Here is a 15,763-nt window from a genome sequence, read left to right as displayed (position 1 = left end):
TATACATCCTGCGGCTTTCAGCGATGTGTTCAGTGGATTTTGTTTTCTACTGGAACCCTATGCTGGTGAATGCCACTGTATGCCATCTGTCTGAGACATTCTTTGACTGTATATGCCACTATGTTGCCAGTTCTTGTGCCCAGAACCTGTTGGGGCCAGGCTGAACTCAACTAAATATGATGAGGGGCACTGCCCTCTGTATAATGGCAGTGTGAGATCAGTGTCCCAGTCACTTAACCCCTTAAATCACACCCTTATGCCCACTTTCATGCCCCAGTCATTTCTATTTTCATGCTGATGTCACCACAGGACCGCTCACTGCAACTTATGTTATTATTGGGTAAAGTAATACATAAGAAACTGATGACTGAGAATCCGGCTGCAGCTTCTGCCTGTACATATATAGGGGAATGTTGTGAATGTATCTTTTGGACACGTTCCCTCCTATCTCCGTCAGAGCAGCGTCTCCTCACAAGTCTCTACTGATAAAAAGCCTTAGTCTACGTTCACACTACTCCTGCGGAGACGCGCTGGGGGTCAGTGACTTTTGAGCATGCGCAGTGGCCTCCGCCGTCTGACGCTCAGCTTGCTTGGTGACGTGTCGCAGAAATTGACAACCCGGAAATCCGCGCTGGTTCTGCGTTCCACGTGCGGTCCACTGTTTCCTCACTGGAGAAGGGTCGGTTTTCCGCTCGGAGGGACGATGGCTGAGGTGGAGGTGAACGGCGGTAACGCGTCACTGTCCGCGTCCACTCAGAGCTCCAACCCTTTGTCTAGGAAACTCAACAAAATCCTTGAGACCCGGCTGGATAATGACAAGGTGAGGGGAGGGAAAGGGTTAATGAGGCCCCAGTTATCTGCCCTGTGTGTGAGCTGCTGAGGGGACTTGTAGTTCCACTGGGAATAGCATTTATCTCTGCCTCCCTGGTAGTTATGCCCATGGTGCACCAGTATGTACGTCTGCCTCCCTGGTAGTTATGCCCATGGTGCACCAGCATGTACGTCTGCCTCCCTGGTAGTTATGCCCATGGTGCACCAGCATGTACGTCTGCCTCCCTGGTAGTTATGCCCATGGTGCACCAGCATGTACGTCTGCCTCCCTGGTAGTTATGCCCATGGTGCACCATCATGTACGTCAGCCGCCGTGGTAGTTATGCCCATGGTGCACCAGCATGTACGTCTGCCTCCCTGGTAGTTATGCCCATGGTGCACCAGCATGTACGTCTGCCTCCCTGGTAGTTATGCCCATGGTGCACCAGCATGTTCGTCTGCCTCCCTGGTAGTTATGCCCATGGTACACCAGCATGTACGTCTGCCTCCCTGGTAGTTATGCCCATGGTGCACCAGCATGTACGTCTGCCTCCCTGGTAGTTATGCCCATGGTGCACCAGCATGTACGTCAGCCGCCGTGGTAGTTATGCCCATGGTGCACCAGCATGTATGTCTGCTCCCCTGGTAGTTATGCCCATGGTACACCAGCATGTACGTCAGCCGCCCTGGTAGTTATGCCCATGGTACACCAGCATATACGTCTGCTCCCCTGGTAGTTATGCCCATGGTGCACCAGCATGTACGTCTGCCGCCCTGGTAGTTATGCCCATGGTGCACCAGCATGTATGTCTGCTCCCCTGGTAGTTATACCCATGGTACACCAGCATGTACGTCAGCCGCCCTGGTAGTTATGCCCATGGTGCACCAGCATGTACGTCAGCCGCCGTGGTAGTTATGCCCATGGTGCACCAGCATGTATGTCTGCTCCCCTGGTAGTTATGCCCATGGTACACCAGCATGTACGTCAGCCGCCCTGGTAGTTATGCCCATGGTACACCAGCATATACGTCTGCTCCCCTGGTAGTTATGCCCATGGTGCACCAGCATGTACGTCTGCCGCCCTGGTAGTTATGCCCATGGTGCACCAGCATGTACGTCTGCTGCCCTGGTAGTTATGCCCATGGTGCACCAGCATGTACGTCTGCCGCCCTGGTAGTTATGCCCATGGTGCACCAGCATGTACGTCTGCCGCCCTGGTAGTTATGCCCATGGTGCACCAGCATGTACGTCTGCTCCCCTGGTAGTTATGCCCATGGTGCACCAGCATGTACGTCTGCTCCCCTGGTAGTTATGCCCATGGTGCACCAGCATGTACGTCTGCTCCCCTGGTAGTTATGCCCACGGTGCACCAGCATGTACGTCTGCTCCCCTGGTAGTTATGCCCACGGTGCACCAGCATGTACGTCTGCTCCCCTGGTAGTTATGCCCACGGTGCACCAGCATGTACGTCTGCTCCCCTGGTAGTTATGCCCACGGTGCACCAGCACGTACGTCTGCTGCCCTGGTAGTTATGCCCATGGTGCACCAGCATGTATCTCTGCCGCCCTGGTAGTTATGCCCATGGTGCACCAGCATGTACGTCTGCCGCCCTGGTAGTTATGCCCATGGTGCACCAGCATGTACGTCTGCCGCCCTGGTAGTTATGCCCATGGTACACCAGCATGTACGTCTGCCGCCCTGGTAGTTATGCCTATGGTACACCAGCATGTACGTCTGCCGCCCTGGTAGTTATACCCATGGTGCACCAGCATGTACGTCTGCCGCCCTGGTAGTTATGCCCATGGTGCACCAGCATGTACGTCTGCTTAAGGCCTGTTTCACACTTGGGTTGTTGCGTTTCCGTTTAGGCTACTTTCACACTTAAGTTTGGGGCGGATCCGTCATGGATCTGCACAAACTCAATTGTTCAGATAATACAACCTTCTGCATCCGTTCAGAACGGATCCGTTTGTATTATTTTTTTGGATGGCTTCAGTAGTGTCCTAACTGCCTGGTAACAGATCGGAGCCCCACGATTTCACTGATGGGGCTCCGATCGGAAGCTGCAATTGCCACCAATGAGAATACGGAGGAGGGGGTATGGGACCCTGTGGCCAGTGCCACCAATTATTATAATAGTGTGTGGAGGGGTGCACTGCGCCACAAATGAATGCAATACTGGGGTTTCAGTGGGGGATGCACCCCGCCACCAATGAATGTAATTAAACCATTAATACAAATGTAGGCTGTGGGTGCCAGCCGTATCGCATACCTGGCTCTTGGCCTCTATGAGGGGTTAATGAGGGGTTAATTGCCGCGGTTCGGTGGATTGCAGCGCCCTCTCATAGAGGCCAGATATGTGATACGGCTGGCACCCACCGCCTACATTTGTATTAATGGTTTAATTACATTCATTGGTGGCAGTGGCACGGGAAGGGGGGGGGGGGGAGACTGCCTCCTTCTCCGCTGTGCTGCTGAGGAGAACATGGCGCGTGCCATGCTCTCTAACTGATACTGCAGCCTAGTATCAGAAAATAGCAAATCCCATTATCGAATCGATCCGGGTGAAAAAGTATAGATTGGGTATCGATAGTTCGATACCCGGTGCAACCCTACTCTTTCCATTTTTGAGGAGTATTTTTACCCGAGGTAATACAAATACATAATACGTAGGCCGGCACTCGCTCACACCTGCGTTTGGGGGGTCTGTTGCAGATTCTGTCAAAAAGACCTGACAGAAAAGCCTCGTATGCAGAACTTTTTTTGTCTGGTAAAAAGACAGATCCTGAACGGACTCCATCGTAGTCAGCGGAGTCTGTTCAGCTCATTCCCTGTCAGTTAGGCTTCATGCACACAGCTGTTGTTTTGGTCCGCATCCGAGCCGCAGTTTTGGCGGCTCGGATGCGGACCCATTTACTTCAATAGGGCCGCAAAAGATGCGGACAGCCCTCCGTGTGCTGTCCGCATCTGTTGCTCCATTCCGTGGCCCCGCAAAAAAAAAAATAACACGTCCTATTCTTTGCGGACAAGAATTGGCGTCAGACAGATGCCATATAGTGTCATCCGTCACCATAAAATTCCATTGTAAAAAAAAAGGAATCGCAGTGCACATCTATACATCACACACTGCCTTCTGTGTATGCCCATTAGGTGTGCCCAAGACACGGCCTAATAGATCGTCTATCAGGTTTCTACTGACAGCATAATGCAGTGTATTACATAAGTAGTACAGTGTATTATGGAACTGATTAATCAATTGCACGTCGAGTCCCCTTTTGGAACTGATAAGTGGTATAAATAAGATGTCAATAAAGTTTTATTTAAAAAGCGGATTCATTAGATCTGTCATTGCTGCGAGTGTGAATGGAGCGTCAGCCGTTCATTGACACTCTAAGGCTACATTCCCACTGGCATTCGGTGCGGATCCATCTTGTATCTGCACAGACGGATCCGCACCAATAATAAAAAACGCTTGTATCCGTTCAGAACGGATCCGTTTGCATTATTCATTTAAAAAAAAAAGTCTAAGTCAAAACGGATCCGTCCTGACTTACATTGAAAGTCAATGGGGGACGGATCCGTTTTCAATTGCACCATATTGTGTCAGTGAAAAACGGATCCGTCCCCATTGACTTGCATTGTAAGCAAGGACATATCCGTTTGGCTCCGCATCGCCAGACGGTCACCAAAACGCTGCAAGCGGCGTTTTAGTGACCGTCTAAAAAACGCAACGGAGACCAAACGCAGCCAAACTGATGCATTCTGAACGGATCCTTATCCATTCAGAATGCATTGGGGCTGATCTGATCCGTTTTGGGGCCGCTTGTGAGAGCCCGGAAACGGATCTGACAGGCGGACCCAGAAACGCCAGTGTGAAAGTAGCCTTACGTGCATTCATTAGGCGTTGGGTGAAATGTGTACTAATTGGATGTTCATTTGCTTCTCTTCTCATAGGAAATGCTGGAAGCCCTTAAAGCTCTCTCGTCTTTCTTTTCCGAAAACAGTTTGAGGAGCCGCAGAAACCTGCGAGGTGACATAGAACGGCGGAGCTTATCCATAAATGAAGAATTTGTGGCCATATTTAAAAACGTTAAAGTGGTAGGTGATGTCTGGAGTGTCAGCTACACCTGTAGACATTTTATATGTACATTTTTGTCATTTAGACCCAGTTAGGGAACTTGAACTTGCAGTCTTTTAATCATTAATTGCTCTACTGAATTCTTTGACAGCCACCCTATTGGGCACCGCAGACACAGGGCCCCAGTAGTCATGATGGCCCTTCACCCCACTCACTCACATTGTTGGAGGGCAATGGGGGCGTCACACCCTGTGACAAAACCTTTAGATGTCACGTGCGCTATTGACCGTGGCATATAAGGCGTTAAACAGCCATAATGGGAGTTATCTCTGATATTGGCCATTGCGGCAGGGTGTCGGCTGTATGTAATGGCCGGTACCTGCTGTCGATGGCTTGGGCTCTTCTCCTGAGTCCCCGCCATTAGGCTACCGCTATACATTGCGAACTAAACTTGTTTTTTCTGTGTGAGTTTTCGTATGCGTAATAGAGTGCTAGCAAAGTGAATGAGGTTTGCCATTCACTCCGGACATTTCTATTTTAGTAATGCTTGTATCTCCCCAAATATTACAAATCTGAACTGTGCAGTGAGGCGTTCCTCTGTTATTCTTCCTGGAAATGTATAAATACGCCAGCTGGGGGCCTGTCCCTGTATAGTGACAGTCCAATCAGTGATGTCAGTACTGGGCGCTGTAGGGATGCAACTCTCTGACAAGGGAGATGGTAACACCCAATTGTCAATTTTATTCATGCATTTGCAGGAGGAATAAGACTGTTCACCTGCGTTGGAGAATTTTATCAGAGGTGTATGTTGGTAAGATTTCCCCATGTATACTTCCAGCTGAAGGCTCCGATTTATACCACTGCATCCTATATACCAGGGGTAGGCAACCTCCAGCACTCCAGCTGCAGTGAAACTACAACTCCCAGCATGCATACTTCGTCTGCTCTTCTCAGAACTCTCATAGAAATGAATGGAGCATGCTGAGAATTGTAGTCTCTCAACAGCTGGAGAGTCGAAGGTTGCTGACCCCTGCTCTACACGGTACGTGAAAGTGCGCTGTGCTCCTCCGTACAGTCGGGTGATCGGAGAGCCGTCAGATGCTCTTTACCAAGTCCATCCCTGCTTTGCCTGTGGTAATAATTGCGGTATCACATACTCCGGGGTTGGTGAGGCATCCAGGTATTTTGGGTCAGCTTGAGGTGTCCTCATCCATAGAATGAGGCCCGTGTTAGACCAGAGCAGGTGGATTTGAAGCCATTGGAGTAAGAAGTGGGAATCCCAGACGTTTATCCATTTATCTCCACAAAATGGCCGTGGGGGCCTTTGTTTCTAGTTTGTATACTGTCATATTCTTACAAGACTGTAATAGTGTCTGCTGTTTTTTAGGAGCTTGAAAGTATAAATGAAGATGTTCAGGCGATGAGCAACTGCTGCGAGGACATGACCAGTCGTCTGAAGGTAATAAGTCCACCTTGTGTGACTATAGTGGTCTTCTGTGTCCTCTATGTACTGGCCTTTCAGTTTTCACAAAGCGTTAAAGGTTCCCCAGGACTAGAAAAGGATGGTTGCTTTCGTCTAAAAACAGCACCACACGTGTCCACAGGTTGTGTGTGATATTACAACTGAGCCCCATTCACTTCAGTGGAGCCGACCAGCAATTCTAGAAACAACCCATGGACAGGTGTGGTGGTGGTTTTCAACTAAAGCGGCCGTTCTTCTCTAGTCATGGTTGACCTTCTTTTAACTCTTTCTAGCTCTCTTATATCCTTTATAGTCCCCTGTGGCCGTAGAAGGGATTTATAAAGGGGCAGTATTACATTGATCACAGATTTCTATCTGCTTTTGCACCTTCTGCCTGACATTGAGACCTGCTGCTTGGCTTACTTGTAACCAGAGTCCCTTGTCCTTTTCTTGTTCTGTTGTCCCCAGTTTTATCCCATGTAATGTGTCTGCAGCCATAGCATTGCTGTGGCCCAAGTGGAATACTTTCCATTAATTAACATGGAAATTCTTCCGCCATATTCTTGGCTGTGCCGCTAGTTTATCTAGATCTTTCTGTGATGGACCTCTCAATCCTGTCCACAAGATCCTTGATAAAGAGAATCGGGCCTAAAACAGATCCTTGTGGTGCCGCTGCTGACTTTAGCCCATTTTGTACAGGCGTCTATGACTCTTTTACAGGCGTTATTGCGACCTCTGAAGGGCCTTAAGACGTAGTTCAGACATCAGTGTTTGGCCAGTGTTTCATCAGTGATTGTGAGCCAAAACCGGAAAAACAGGATCTAATCTTCCCATTATACCTTCTCTGTGTAGGTTTCACTCCTGGTTTTGGCTCACAATCGCTGAGCAAAGTCTGACATGTGAACTAGGCCTAAGGCAAGAAGGGGGGGAACATGAACCTTGGGTGCTACCACCTCACACACCATTTTTTATGGTTCCATTCACGGAGAAAAGAAAAGTGAGCAGAGCTGCAGTTATAATCCCACTTAGTACAGCGCTTGACTAGCGAGCGCAGAGGTTTACCGTATGTCTGCAAGAAATTTTGGACCGTTCTGGAAAAAAATCAATATAGGAAACGCTTATCTTTGCGGAACAGAATGGGCTGATATCCATTTTTCCCCTCACCCATGACGGCACCCTGTGCGACTCAGGACCTCCCATCAGGACAGGAAACCTGAGAAGATAAAAAGGACACACCTCCACACAACACCAGTTCAGGTTTCCTGTCCTCCGGATGGGAGATCCTGAGAAGCAGCACTGCTGAAGACGTACCTCCAAGACACCGGAGCTGGGGAAGGTCTGTGGCTGAGTGCCGTGGGAAGTCCTATCCCTGGGGAGCGGTAGTTCTGTGGCCGTGCCGGAAGCCGCTCCCCATAAGTCTGCCTGCGCTTGCCCTCTCTCCGGCCCTGCGGGGAGCCGCTGTGGCCGTGTCCAGGCGGCTCCCCATGCTCTTCCTCGCTCTGCCCAGTTCCAAGATGGCGCCCGCGCGTCCGTGCGCTTATGCGCATGCGCGGGGCCGTCTCCTGGAGATGACATCGGGGGGGGCGGGGCTTAGCCCGTGCAGGACCCGGAAGTAGAGGCCGGAGCGCGTCTTTTAAAATACAAATACGGCGGCAGGTTCAGGCAGCCAGCTGGGGCACAATTTGGATGTGCCACGTAGCGATCCTGGGCAATCATGTCGGAGCCTACAGAAGGACGCGCTGAACCCCAGGAACCCTTGAGGCCTGCAAGTCCGGTACCGGTCTGAGGATGGGGAAAAAAAAAAGGAAAAGCTTCAGGGTGAGAGCGTTCCTTTTTATTCTAATATGGTGTTTCTTATGATTGTTTTTAGATCCCTAAACCACCTAAAAAATCATCTTCTAAGACAAGACACAAGGAATGTGCGGAGTGTAAAGTGCCCCTATCTGCATCTTATCAGAAGGCGTTATGCTCAGCGTGTATAGATAATCTGGTAGCAGAGCAATCCCAGACCCTTACTAAATCCATGAAATCTATTATTAAGGCGTCCTTTAAAGCATTCAGTAAGAGCCGTGCCAGGTCCCCAGATAAACCAGGAAAGGATACAGAGTACGACAGTATTGAGTTGGACTCTTCCGAAGATGGCGGAGAATCCGGACAACTATTGTCTAGTGATTCGGACTCCTCGGATGAAGATTATTCAGGGAGATCCTTCTTTTCCCCAGAGGACACGCAGCCGTTATTAAAAGCGGTCAGAGCAACCATGCAATTAGAAGAAGTTAAGCAGACCAGATCAGTTGCGGACCAGGCCTTTCAGGCATTAGGCCCTAAAAAACATCGGGTCTTCCCTATTCATGATAACATGCAAGCGATCATCAATAGAGAATGGAAGAATCCTGATAGAAAGTTTTTCTTACCCTCCTCGGTGAAAAGGAAATATCCTTATGAAGAGAAAGTTTCCTCCAGCTGGGATAGGGCTCCTACGGTAGATGCTCCAGTCGCTAAGATAGCTAAGAGATCTGCCCTCCCCTTTGATGATCTGGGTTGCCTGTCGGACCCATTAGATAAGAAAGCAGATATATACCTTAAACGGGCATGGGAAACTTCCGCTACTTGTCTTAGACCCGCAGTGGCAGCCACTTGGGTATCCCGGTCCTTAAGATTGTGGATTGAACAGCTAGAGAAACATCTGAGGGAAAAAAAGCCCAGGGAGGAAATCTTAGCTTCTCTTCCCACCTTTGCTAAAGCGGCAGATTTTTTAACGGATGCTTCTACGGATGTTATGCGCTTTGCTGCCAAGTCCTCAGCTATGACAAATGCGGCTAGAAGAGCCATTTGGCTTAGGTCATGGAAGGGTGACCAGGGGTCTAAGGCCAGGCTGTGTGCCCTTCCGTGTGAGGGTGATAGATTGTTTGGATCCTCCCTGGATGACATCTTGGAGAAGGCATCTGACAAGAAAAAAGGGTTTCCTGTCCCTCAAAAACCCCCCTTTTTTCGTAAACCCCAGCAGGGCTTTAGAAAACAGAGGGGTAAGCCCTATGATAGGAAGGAAAGGGATAGATTTCCAAGAAAAACTAGCGGTTTCCTGTTTAAATCCCAGGATAACAAACCAAAAGACAAGCAATGACGCCAGACTCCAGGTTGGGGGGAGACTCTCTGCCTTTCTCCCGGCTTGGGCGAACGTCACCCAAAACAAGTGGGTTTTGGGGGGGATAGCGGAGGGATTCAGGTTGGAGTTCCGCTCCTATCCCCAAGTCTTTTTCACCCACACTCCAACTCCAAAGGATCCTCTAAAATCCACAGTTCTGGAGAGAGAGGTTCAGTTATTGTTGGACAAAGGAGTGGTTTGCCAGGTCCCGGGGAGGGAGGAGGGCAGGGGGTTTTACTCCCCACTCTTTTTAATAAAGAAACCCAATGGTTCCTTTCGTATGATTCTGAACCTAAAGCGTCTAAACAAATTCCTGAGATACAAAAAATTCCGGATGGAAACTATAAAGACAACTTTAGACCTGTTATACCAGGGTTGCTGGATGGCAAGTATAGACCTAGAGGATGCCTATTATCACGTCCCAATTCACTCTTCCTCCCAAAAGTATTTAAGGACGGCTGTCCAAGTACGGGGCCAACTTCTGCACCTACAATACAGGGCACTGCCGTTTGGGGTCTCTCAAGCCCCGAGAATTTTCACCAAGGTCGTGTCGGAGATGGTGGCATTCCTTCGATCATCTGGGATAGTAGTAGTACCATATCTGGACGACTTTTTGTTCATAGCCCAAACAAGGGAGCAGTTACAAGCAGAGCTCGCCCTGGTGTGCTCTCTGTTGAAGGATCTGGGGTGGAAAATGAATCAAGAAAAATCTTGTCTAACCCCTTCTCAAGTTTGCACCTTTTTAGGAATGCAGCTAGATTCTACGGCTCAGAAGACATTCCTCCCTCAGAAGAAAGTGTCCTCGACAATAGAGCATGTTTGGTTCCTTTTCCGGTCCTTCCAATGTTCCATCAGGGAAGCGATGGCAGTACTGGGGCACCTGACGGCTACAATTCCAGCCGTACCATTCGCTCAGATCCACACGAGACCGTTACAGTCAGATATCTTGAAGATTTGGAATGGTCTTCCACAAACACTAGAGAGAAAATTTCATCTTTCCTCCAGAGCAAGGTACTCCCTTCTGTGGTGGACGTCCGAGAAGAACCTCTCGATAGGAATGCCTTGGTCCTTCATAGAACCCATGCTGATAACGACAGACGCCAGTCCGTGGGGCTGGGGAGCTCATTCAGAAGGAAAATACTGGCAGGGAAGATGGGATTTAAAAACCCGGGTCTGCACGTCAAATTACAAGGAGCTCAAGGCGGTAGAAAGAGTACTAAAGGTGGCAGTTCCAGAGGTCTCCAACAGAAAGTTGGTATTTTACTCGGACAATTCAACAACAGTGGCCTATATAAATCATCAAGGCGGGACAAAAGTACCATCCCTAATCTTCCTCTGCCAGGAAATTTTCAAAATAGCGGAAGACAGGAACCTGGTCTTATCCGCAATACACTTGAAAGGGAAAGAGAACACGGTGGCCGATTTTCTAAGTCGAGTAGAACTCAGGCAGGCAGAGTGGAGTCTGAACGAGGAAGTTTTTTCCCAGATTGTAACAATGTTTGGGACCCCAACTATAGATCTCTTTGCCACCCGGAAGAACAGGAAGACAAAGAGGTTCTTCTCCCTAGATTACACAGAGAATCCTACAGCGGTAGACAGTCTGGCTCAGGATTGGAGCCAGGAACTCGGCTATGCCTTCCCACCTATTTCCCTAATCCCGCAGGTTCTGAAAAAAGTACGGACGGAGGGAGCCACCATAATCATGATAGCCCCAAAGTGGCCCAAGAGAATCTGGTACCCCACCCTCTTAAGTCTAGCCAGGGGCCCTCCCTGGGTGATCCCTCCGAGGGAGGATCTACTCTCCCAGGGGCCTGTATGGCATCCCAATCCGGGGATTCTTCAGTTGGCAGTATGGAGATTGACAGGGACATCTGGTTGAAGAGAGGGCTTTCTAGCAAAGTTGTTTCCACCCTTCTAGGTAGCAAAAAAGCGTCAACAGCTAGGAAGTATAATAGGGTGTGGAATGTCTTTTCTTCCTTTTTGGGTTCTAGCCCTGATCCATTTAGTCCTCCTGAAATCCCTAAGGTTTTGGACTTTCTACAAGCAGGGTTAGACAAAGGGCTCAAGGCCTCCACCTTAAAAGTTCAGGTGTCGGCCTTGAGCTACTTTTTTGACTTCCAATTAGCAAACCACCCGTGGGTCAAGCGTTTCCTTTCTGCCGCTGCCAGAATCTGTCCTTCCGTTAGACCTCTTTCCCCTCCTTGGGACCTAAATAGGGTCTTGACGGCCCTAACCGATAGACCCTTTGAACCCTTACTAGAGGTTCCCATTGACATCTTATCCATTAAGATGGCTTTCCTCCTGGCTATTACCTCGGCTAGGAGGATATCGGAGATCCAGGCCTTCTCGGCATTTCCGCCCTATACGATCATCCAGGATGACCAGATAGTTATTAGGCCCTTGCCTTCTTTTCTTCCCAAGGTTGTCTCCGATTTTCATAGGAGCCAAGACATTGTGTTGCCTTCCTTTTTTCCTAACCCCTCCAATAGCTTGGAGGAAAAGTTTCATTGCTTGGATGTCAAGAGATGCTTGTTAGTCTACTTAGATGTTACGGCTCCTTGGAGAAAGGACGAGAACCTCCTGATTCAGTTTTTAGGAGGAAATAGGGGGAAAAAAGCATCCCGAGGGGTTATTGCTAGATGGGTGAAGAAGGCCATAGCTAGAGCTTATATTTCCCTGGGTCTCCCCCCCCCTTCAGGTTTTGGGGCCCATTCTACGAGGGCGGTGTCTACTTCGTGGGCTGAGAAAGCTGATGTATCGTTAGCCCAGATTTGCAGGGCGGCTACCTGGAGCTCCCCGCATACTTTTCTTAAACATTACAGATTACAGCTCCATTCTGATGCTTCCTTTGGAGAGAAAGTCCTTCAGGCTGTGGCCCCCCCCCTAGGTTCTACTTATAGTTTATCTCGCACAGGGTGCCGTCATGGGTGAGGGGAAAACAACATTGCTTACCGGTAATCGTTTTTCTCGATACCCATGACGGCACCCGATATTTCCCTTCCCAAGCAGATATATATATATTTGTTGATGGCTTTTTGCCAGGTCTATATGACGTAATATAGATAAAAAAAAAAAAAAAAAAAAAAAAAAAAAAAGGGGGTTTTTAACCCTTTGTCACTTCTCTCCGGAGAACAATTTATTTCTTCTACTGGTGTTGTGTGGAGGTGTGTCCTTTTTATCTTCTCAGGTTTCCTGTCCTGATGGGAGGTCCTGAGTCGCACAGGGTGCCGTCATGGGTATCGAGAAAAACGATTACCGGTAAGCAATGTTGTTTTCATCGTATCCTCAGATTTTAATACTTGGCAATTATTTTTGCCGTCGAGGCATCCCGCCAAGTGTAGCGATCAGTTTTTGTTCTGGAAATAAAACAAATTGCGGACGGCGATATGGTTATTAAGAGCGGCTCGTGGAGACGTCCCAACAACCGATCCCTTTTTGTTGTGGACTTGGCAGCTGCTGAGCGATCATATTGTCTGCAGCAATGTGATGCAATACGAGCCTGGCATTCCTGCGCCAATGTACTAATGCGCGAGCTTCCTGAATGTCATCCTTGTAGACGAGACTACTGGGACTAGAAGGAGAACATACGCTAGCTGCTCGGCGTTTTCTGTTTTGGCAAGTTGTTCAAGTGTTCTTAATTTCACAGGCAATTAGTCCATAATTCTCTGGAATCTCATTTAGCATTGTGTCTCTCTGCTCGCTCGCTTACAGTACCCTTTATTAACAGCTAGAGGAGTAAACCTCCGCGGCTCCCGGTGACATGGGGCGCAGGAGCTTTGGTTAATTTGCTGTGTTCAATGAAAGGGATCCCATCTGTTCCCGGCTTGTGAAAACAGACCAGAGATTTGGTTTATACCGTCTCAACGTTGAATACTTTTTCAATTTAAAAGCGAGAAAACCTTGAGGAAGGCATAAATGTATAGAGGATGTATTTACAGTATTATTCCTGCTATAACTGGGAGTTAAAAGGTTCTCTACATGTATACTGGTCAGCCTAGAACATTGGAGGTGTCTCAGATATGGCCCATGACTACAGAAGGCCAGGGTCAAGGCAAAGAGGTAAGTTTTATATACTGTGTGCACACATGTAGTGTCCCCCTCTATATGGGAATTATGGTGCCTTGTAAAAAACACTTCAAGTTTAAGATCTGGCCATTGTACAGGGTGGGCCATTTATATGGATACACCTTAATAAAATGGGAATGGTTGGTGATATTAACTTCCTGTTTGTGGCACATTAGTATATGTGAGGGGGGAAACTTTTCAAGATGGGTGGTGACCATGGCGGCCATTTTTAAGTCGGCCATTTTGAATCCAACTTTAGTTTTTTCAATAGGAAGAGGGTCATGTGACACATCAAACTTATTGGGAATTTCACAAGAAAAACAATGGTGTGTTTTTATCTTTGGGGTCATCTGAAGGCAATTGTCTATGCTGTGAAGATACGAGATGTGCAGCACCTGAAACTACGGATACTGGAAGCCTGTGCTAGCATTTCTCCTGCGGTGTTGCTATCAGTGTGTGAAGAGTGGGAGAAGAGGGTTGCATTGACAATCCAACACAATGGGCAGCACATTGAACAAATTTTATAAGTGGTCAGAAACTTGTAAATAACTCATGAAAGAATAAAGTTACGTTAAAACCAAGCACACCATTGTTTTTCTTGTTAAATTCCCAATAAGTTTGATGTGTCACATGACCCTCTTCCTATTGAAAAACAAAAGTTGGATTCAAAATGGCCGCCATGGTCACCACCCATCTTGAAAAGTTTTCCCCCTCACATATACTAATGTGCCACAAACAGGAAGTTAATATCACCAACCATTCCCATTTTATTAAGGTGTATCCATATAAATGGCCCACCCTGTAGATTGGGAATGGTGCCAGCCGCAATTCCCTCATAGCCATGCCAGCAACGGCAGCCCCCCGGCACAGGGAAATGCTTAAAGGGAACCGGTCACCTCTACTATGCTACCCTCACTGAGCGTTTCTAAATGTTCATTGTGTTACCCTAAACATATAATTTACACTTTTTTAATTTCATTTGCAGACGAATTCAATAAGTATTAAGCATTTTTGTACTTCTCGCCTTTTATGCAAATTAACATAAGAGTCATATCTTACTTGTGTGACCAGAGAAGAGTCATATTTTCAAGCTCTGACTCATCTCAGGGTAATTTGCATATGTATCAAATAGTTTTTTTACACAATAAAAGCACACAGAGCTATGGGGACTGGGTATTGCGGATGTGCTAGCGGCCATCTAGCAACCCATGTCCCCAGCTCTATACCCAAAATCCAGATGACAGGTTCCCTTTAAATGAGTTGTCCTGCCATTTATATTGATGATGCATCCTTAGGATAGGTCATCAATATCTGATCGGTGGGGGACCGAGTCCGAACCGTGGGTTGTGCTATGCACATGTTTAAGTGGAGCAGGCACCGGCAGGAGCAGCGATGTGAGCTCCTGTCAGTACAGTGCTCACTGCAACCAAATCCGTGCACTACATATGTGGATACAGTGTATGGATTTTGTATGCGCTGCAGAGAAAAGGGCTGTAGACAGGCCTGAACTTGGGGACGTCATTTATTATACTGAAATACACCTAAATTAGGTGTATTTCAGGCGCAGATGGCAGTGCAACGGTGGGGCCAGGTCTAAAATTGTGGGTGGGGAAGGGGACGGGCTAGCAGACCCATCTCATTTACCATTTTCTACTCCTGTTTTAGGCGTAGAAAAAGATCTAAATGTAAGACAGCTCGGGATCTGTCTTACATTTAGACGTGGCGCTGGATGCGCCGAAGTTATGGAGAGGCCGGCACCTCTTCATAACTTTGGCAGATCTTCCTCCAGTGTCGGGGGTTTATTAAGACTGGCGTCTAAAACGCCGGTCTTAATAAATGGGACCCTTGATTTTTTTCATATGTAGTTAAAAAATAAAAATCCGTAGGTAACTGAACTAAGTTTCAGGCTGTAATCTGTATTTGTTCATTCATTTTCATAACTTTGATATTCAGATTGCAGCCTGCTAATAGTTTCAGACTCTTCTCATGCTGGATGTGTGAGGTCTGTGTGTCCAGGATGCTGCTGCTTTCACTAGCTCTGATGCCTAACTGCTTTATTCTTGGACTGAGATTATCGTCCTAACTGTTCTGAGGAGTGTGTGATCCTTTTTTTTTTTTCTTCCCCCACTGCAGAGTGTGCTGTGGTTTTTCTACCCTCCCTGTACATTGATACAAAGCCTTCGTAACCTATCCCACCCTTCTC

At 48.0% G+C, this 15,763-nt stretch overlaps 1 protein-coding gene across 2 annotated transcripts in view; it reads left to right on the top strand.

Moving 5' to 3' along the window:
- The first annotated feature begins 625 nt into the window (after positions 1 to 625).
- Positions 626 to 15,763, top strand: part of COG6 (component of oligomeric golgi complex 6) — a 137,336-nt gene continuing 122,198 nt past the window's right edge. For both annotated transcript variants that reach the window (XM_040426086.1, XM_040426085.1), the window contains exons 1-3: positions 626 to 820; positions 4,765 to 4,908; positions 6,276 to 6,347. In XM_040426086.1, the coding sequence (XP_040282020.1) occupies positions 704 to 820; positions 4,765 to 4,908; positions 6,276 to 6,347 (333 nt within the window). In that variant the 5' untranslated portion in view covers positions 626 to 703. The remainder of the gene's footprint in view (positions 821 to 4,764; positions 4,909 to 6,275; positions 6,348 to 15,763) is intronic.

The sequence above is a fragment of the Bufo bufo genome, chromosome 3, assembly GCF_905171765.1.
Source record: "Bufo bufo chromosome 3, aBufBuf1.1, whole genome shotgun sequence".
NCBI lineage: Eukaryota > Metazoa > Chordata > Amphibia > Anura > Bufonidae > Bufo > Bufo bufo.
Note: the sequence above shows the minus strand (reverse complement) of the source record. Positions and strands in the feature narration are given on the sequence as shown.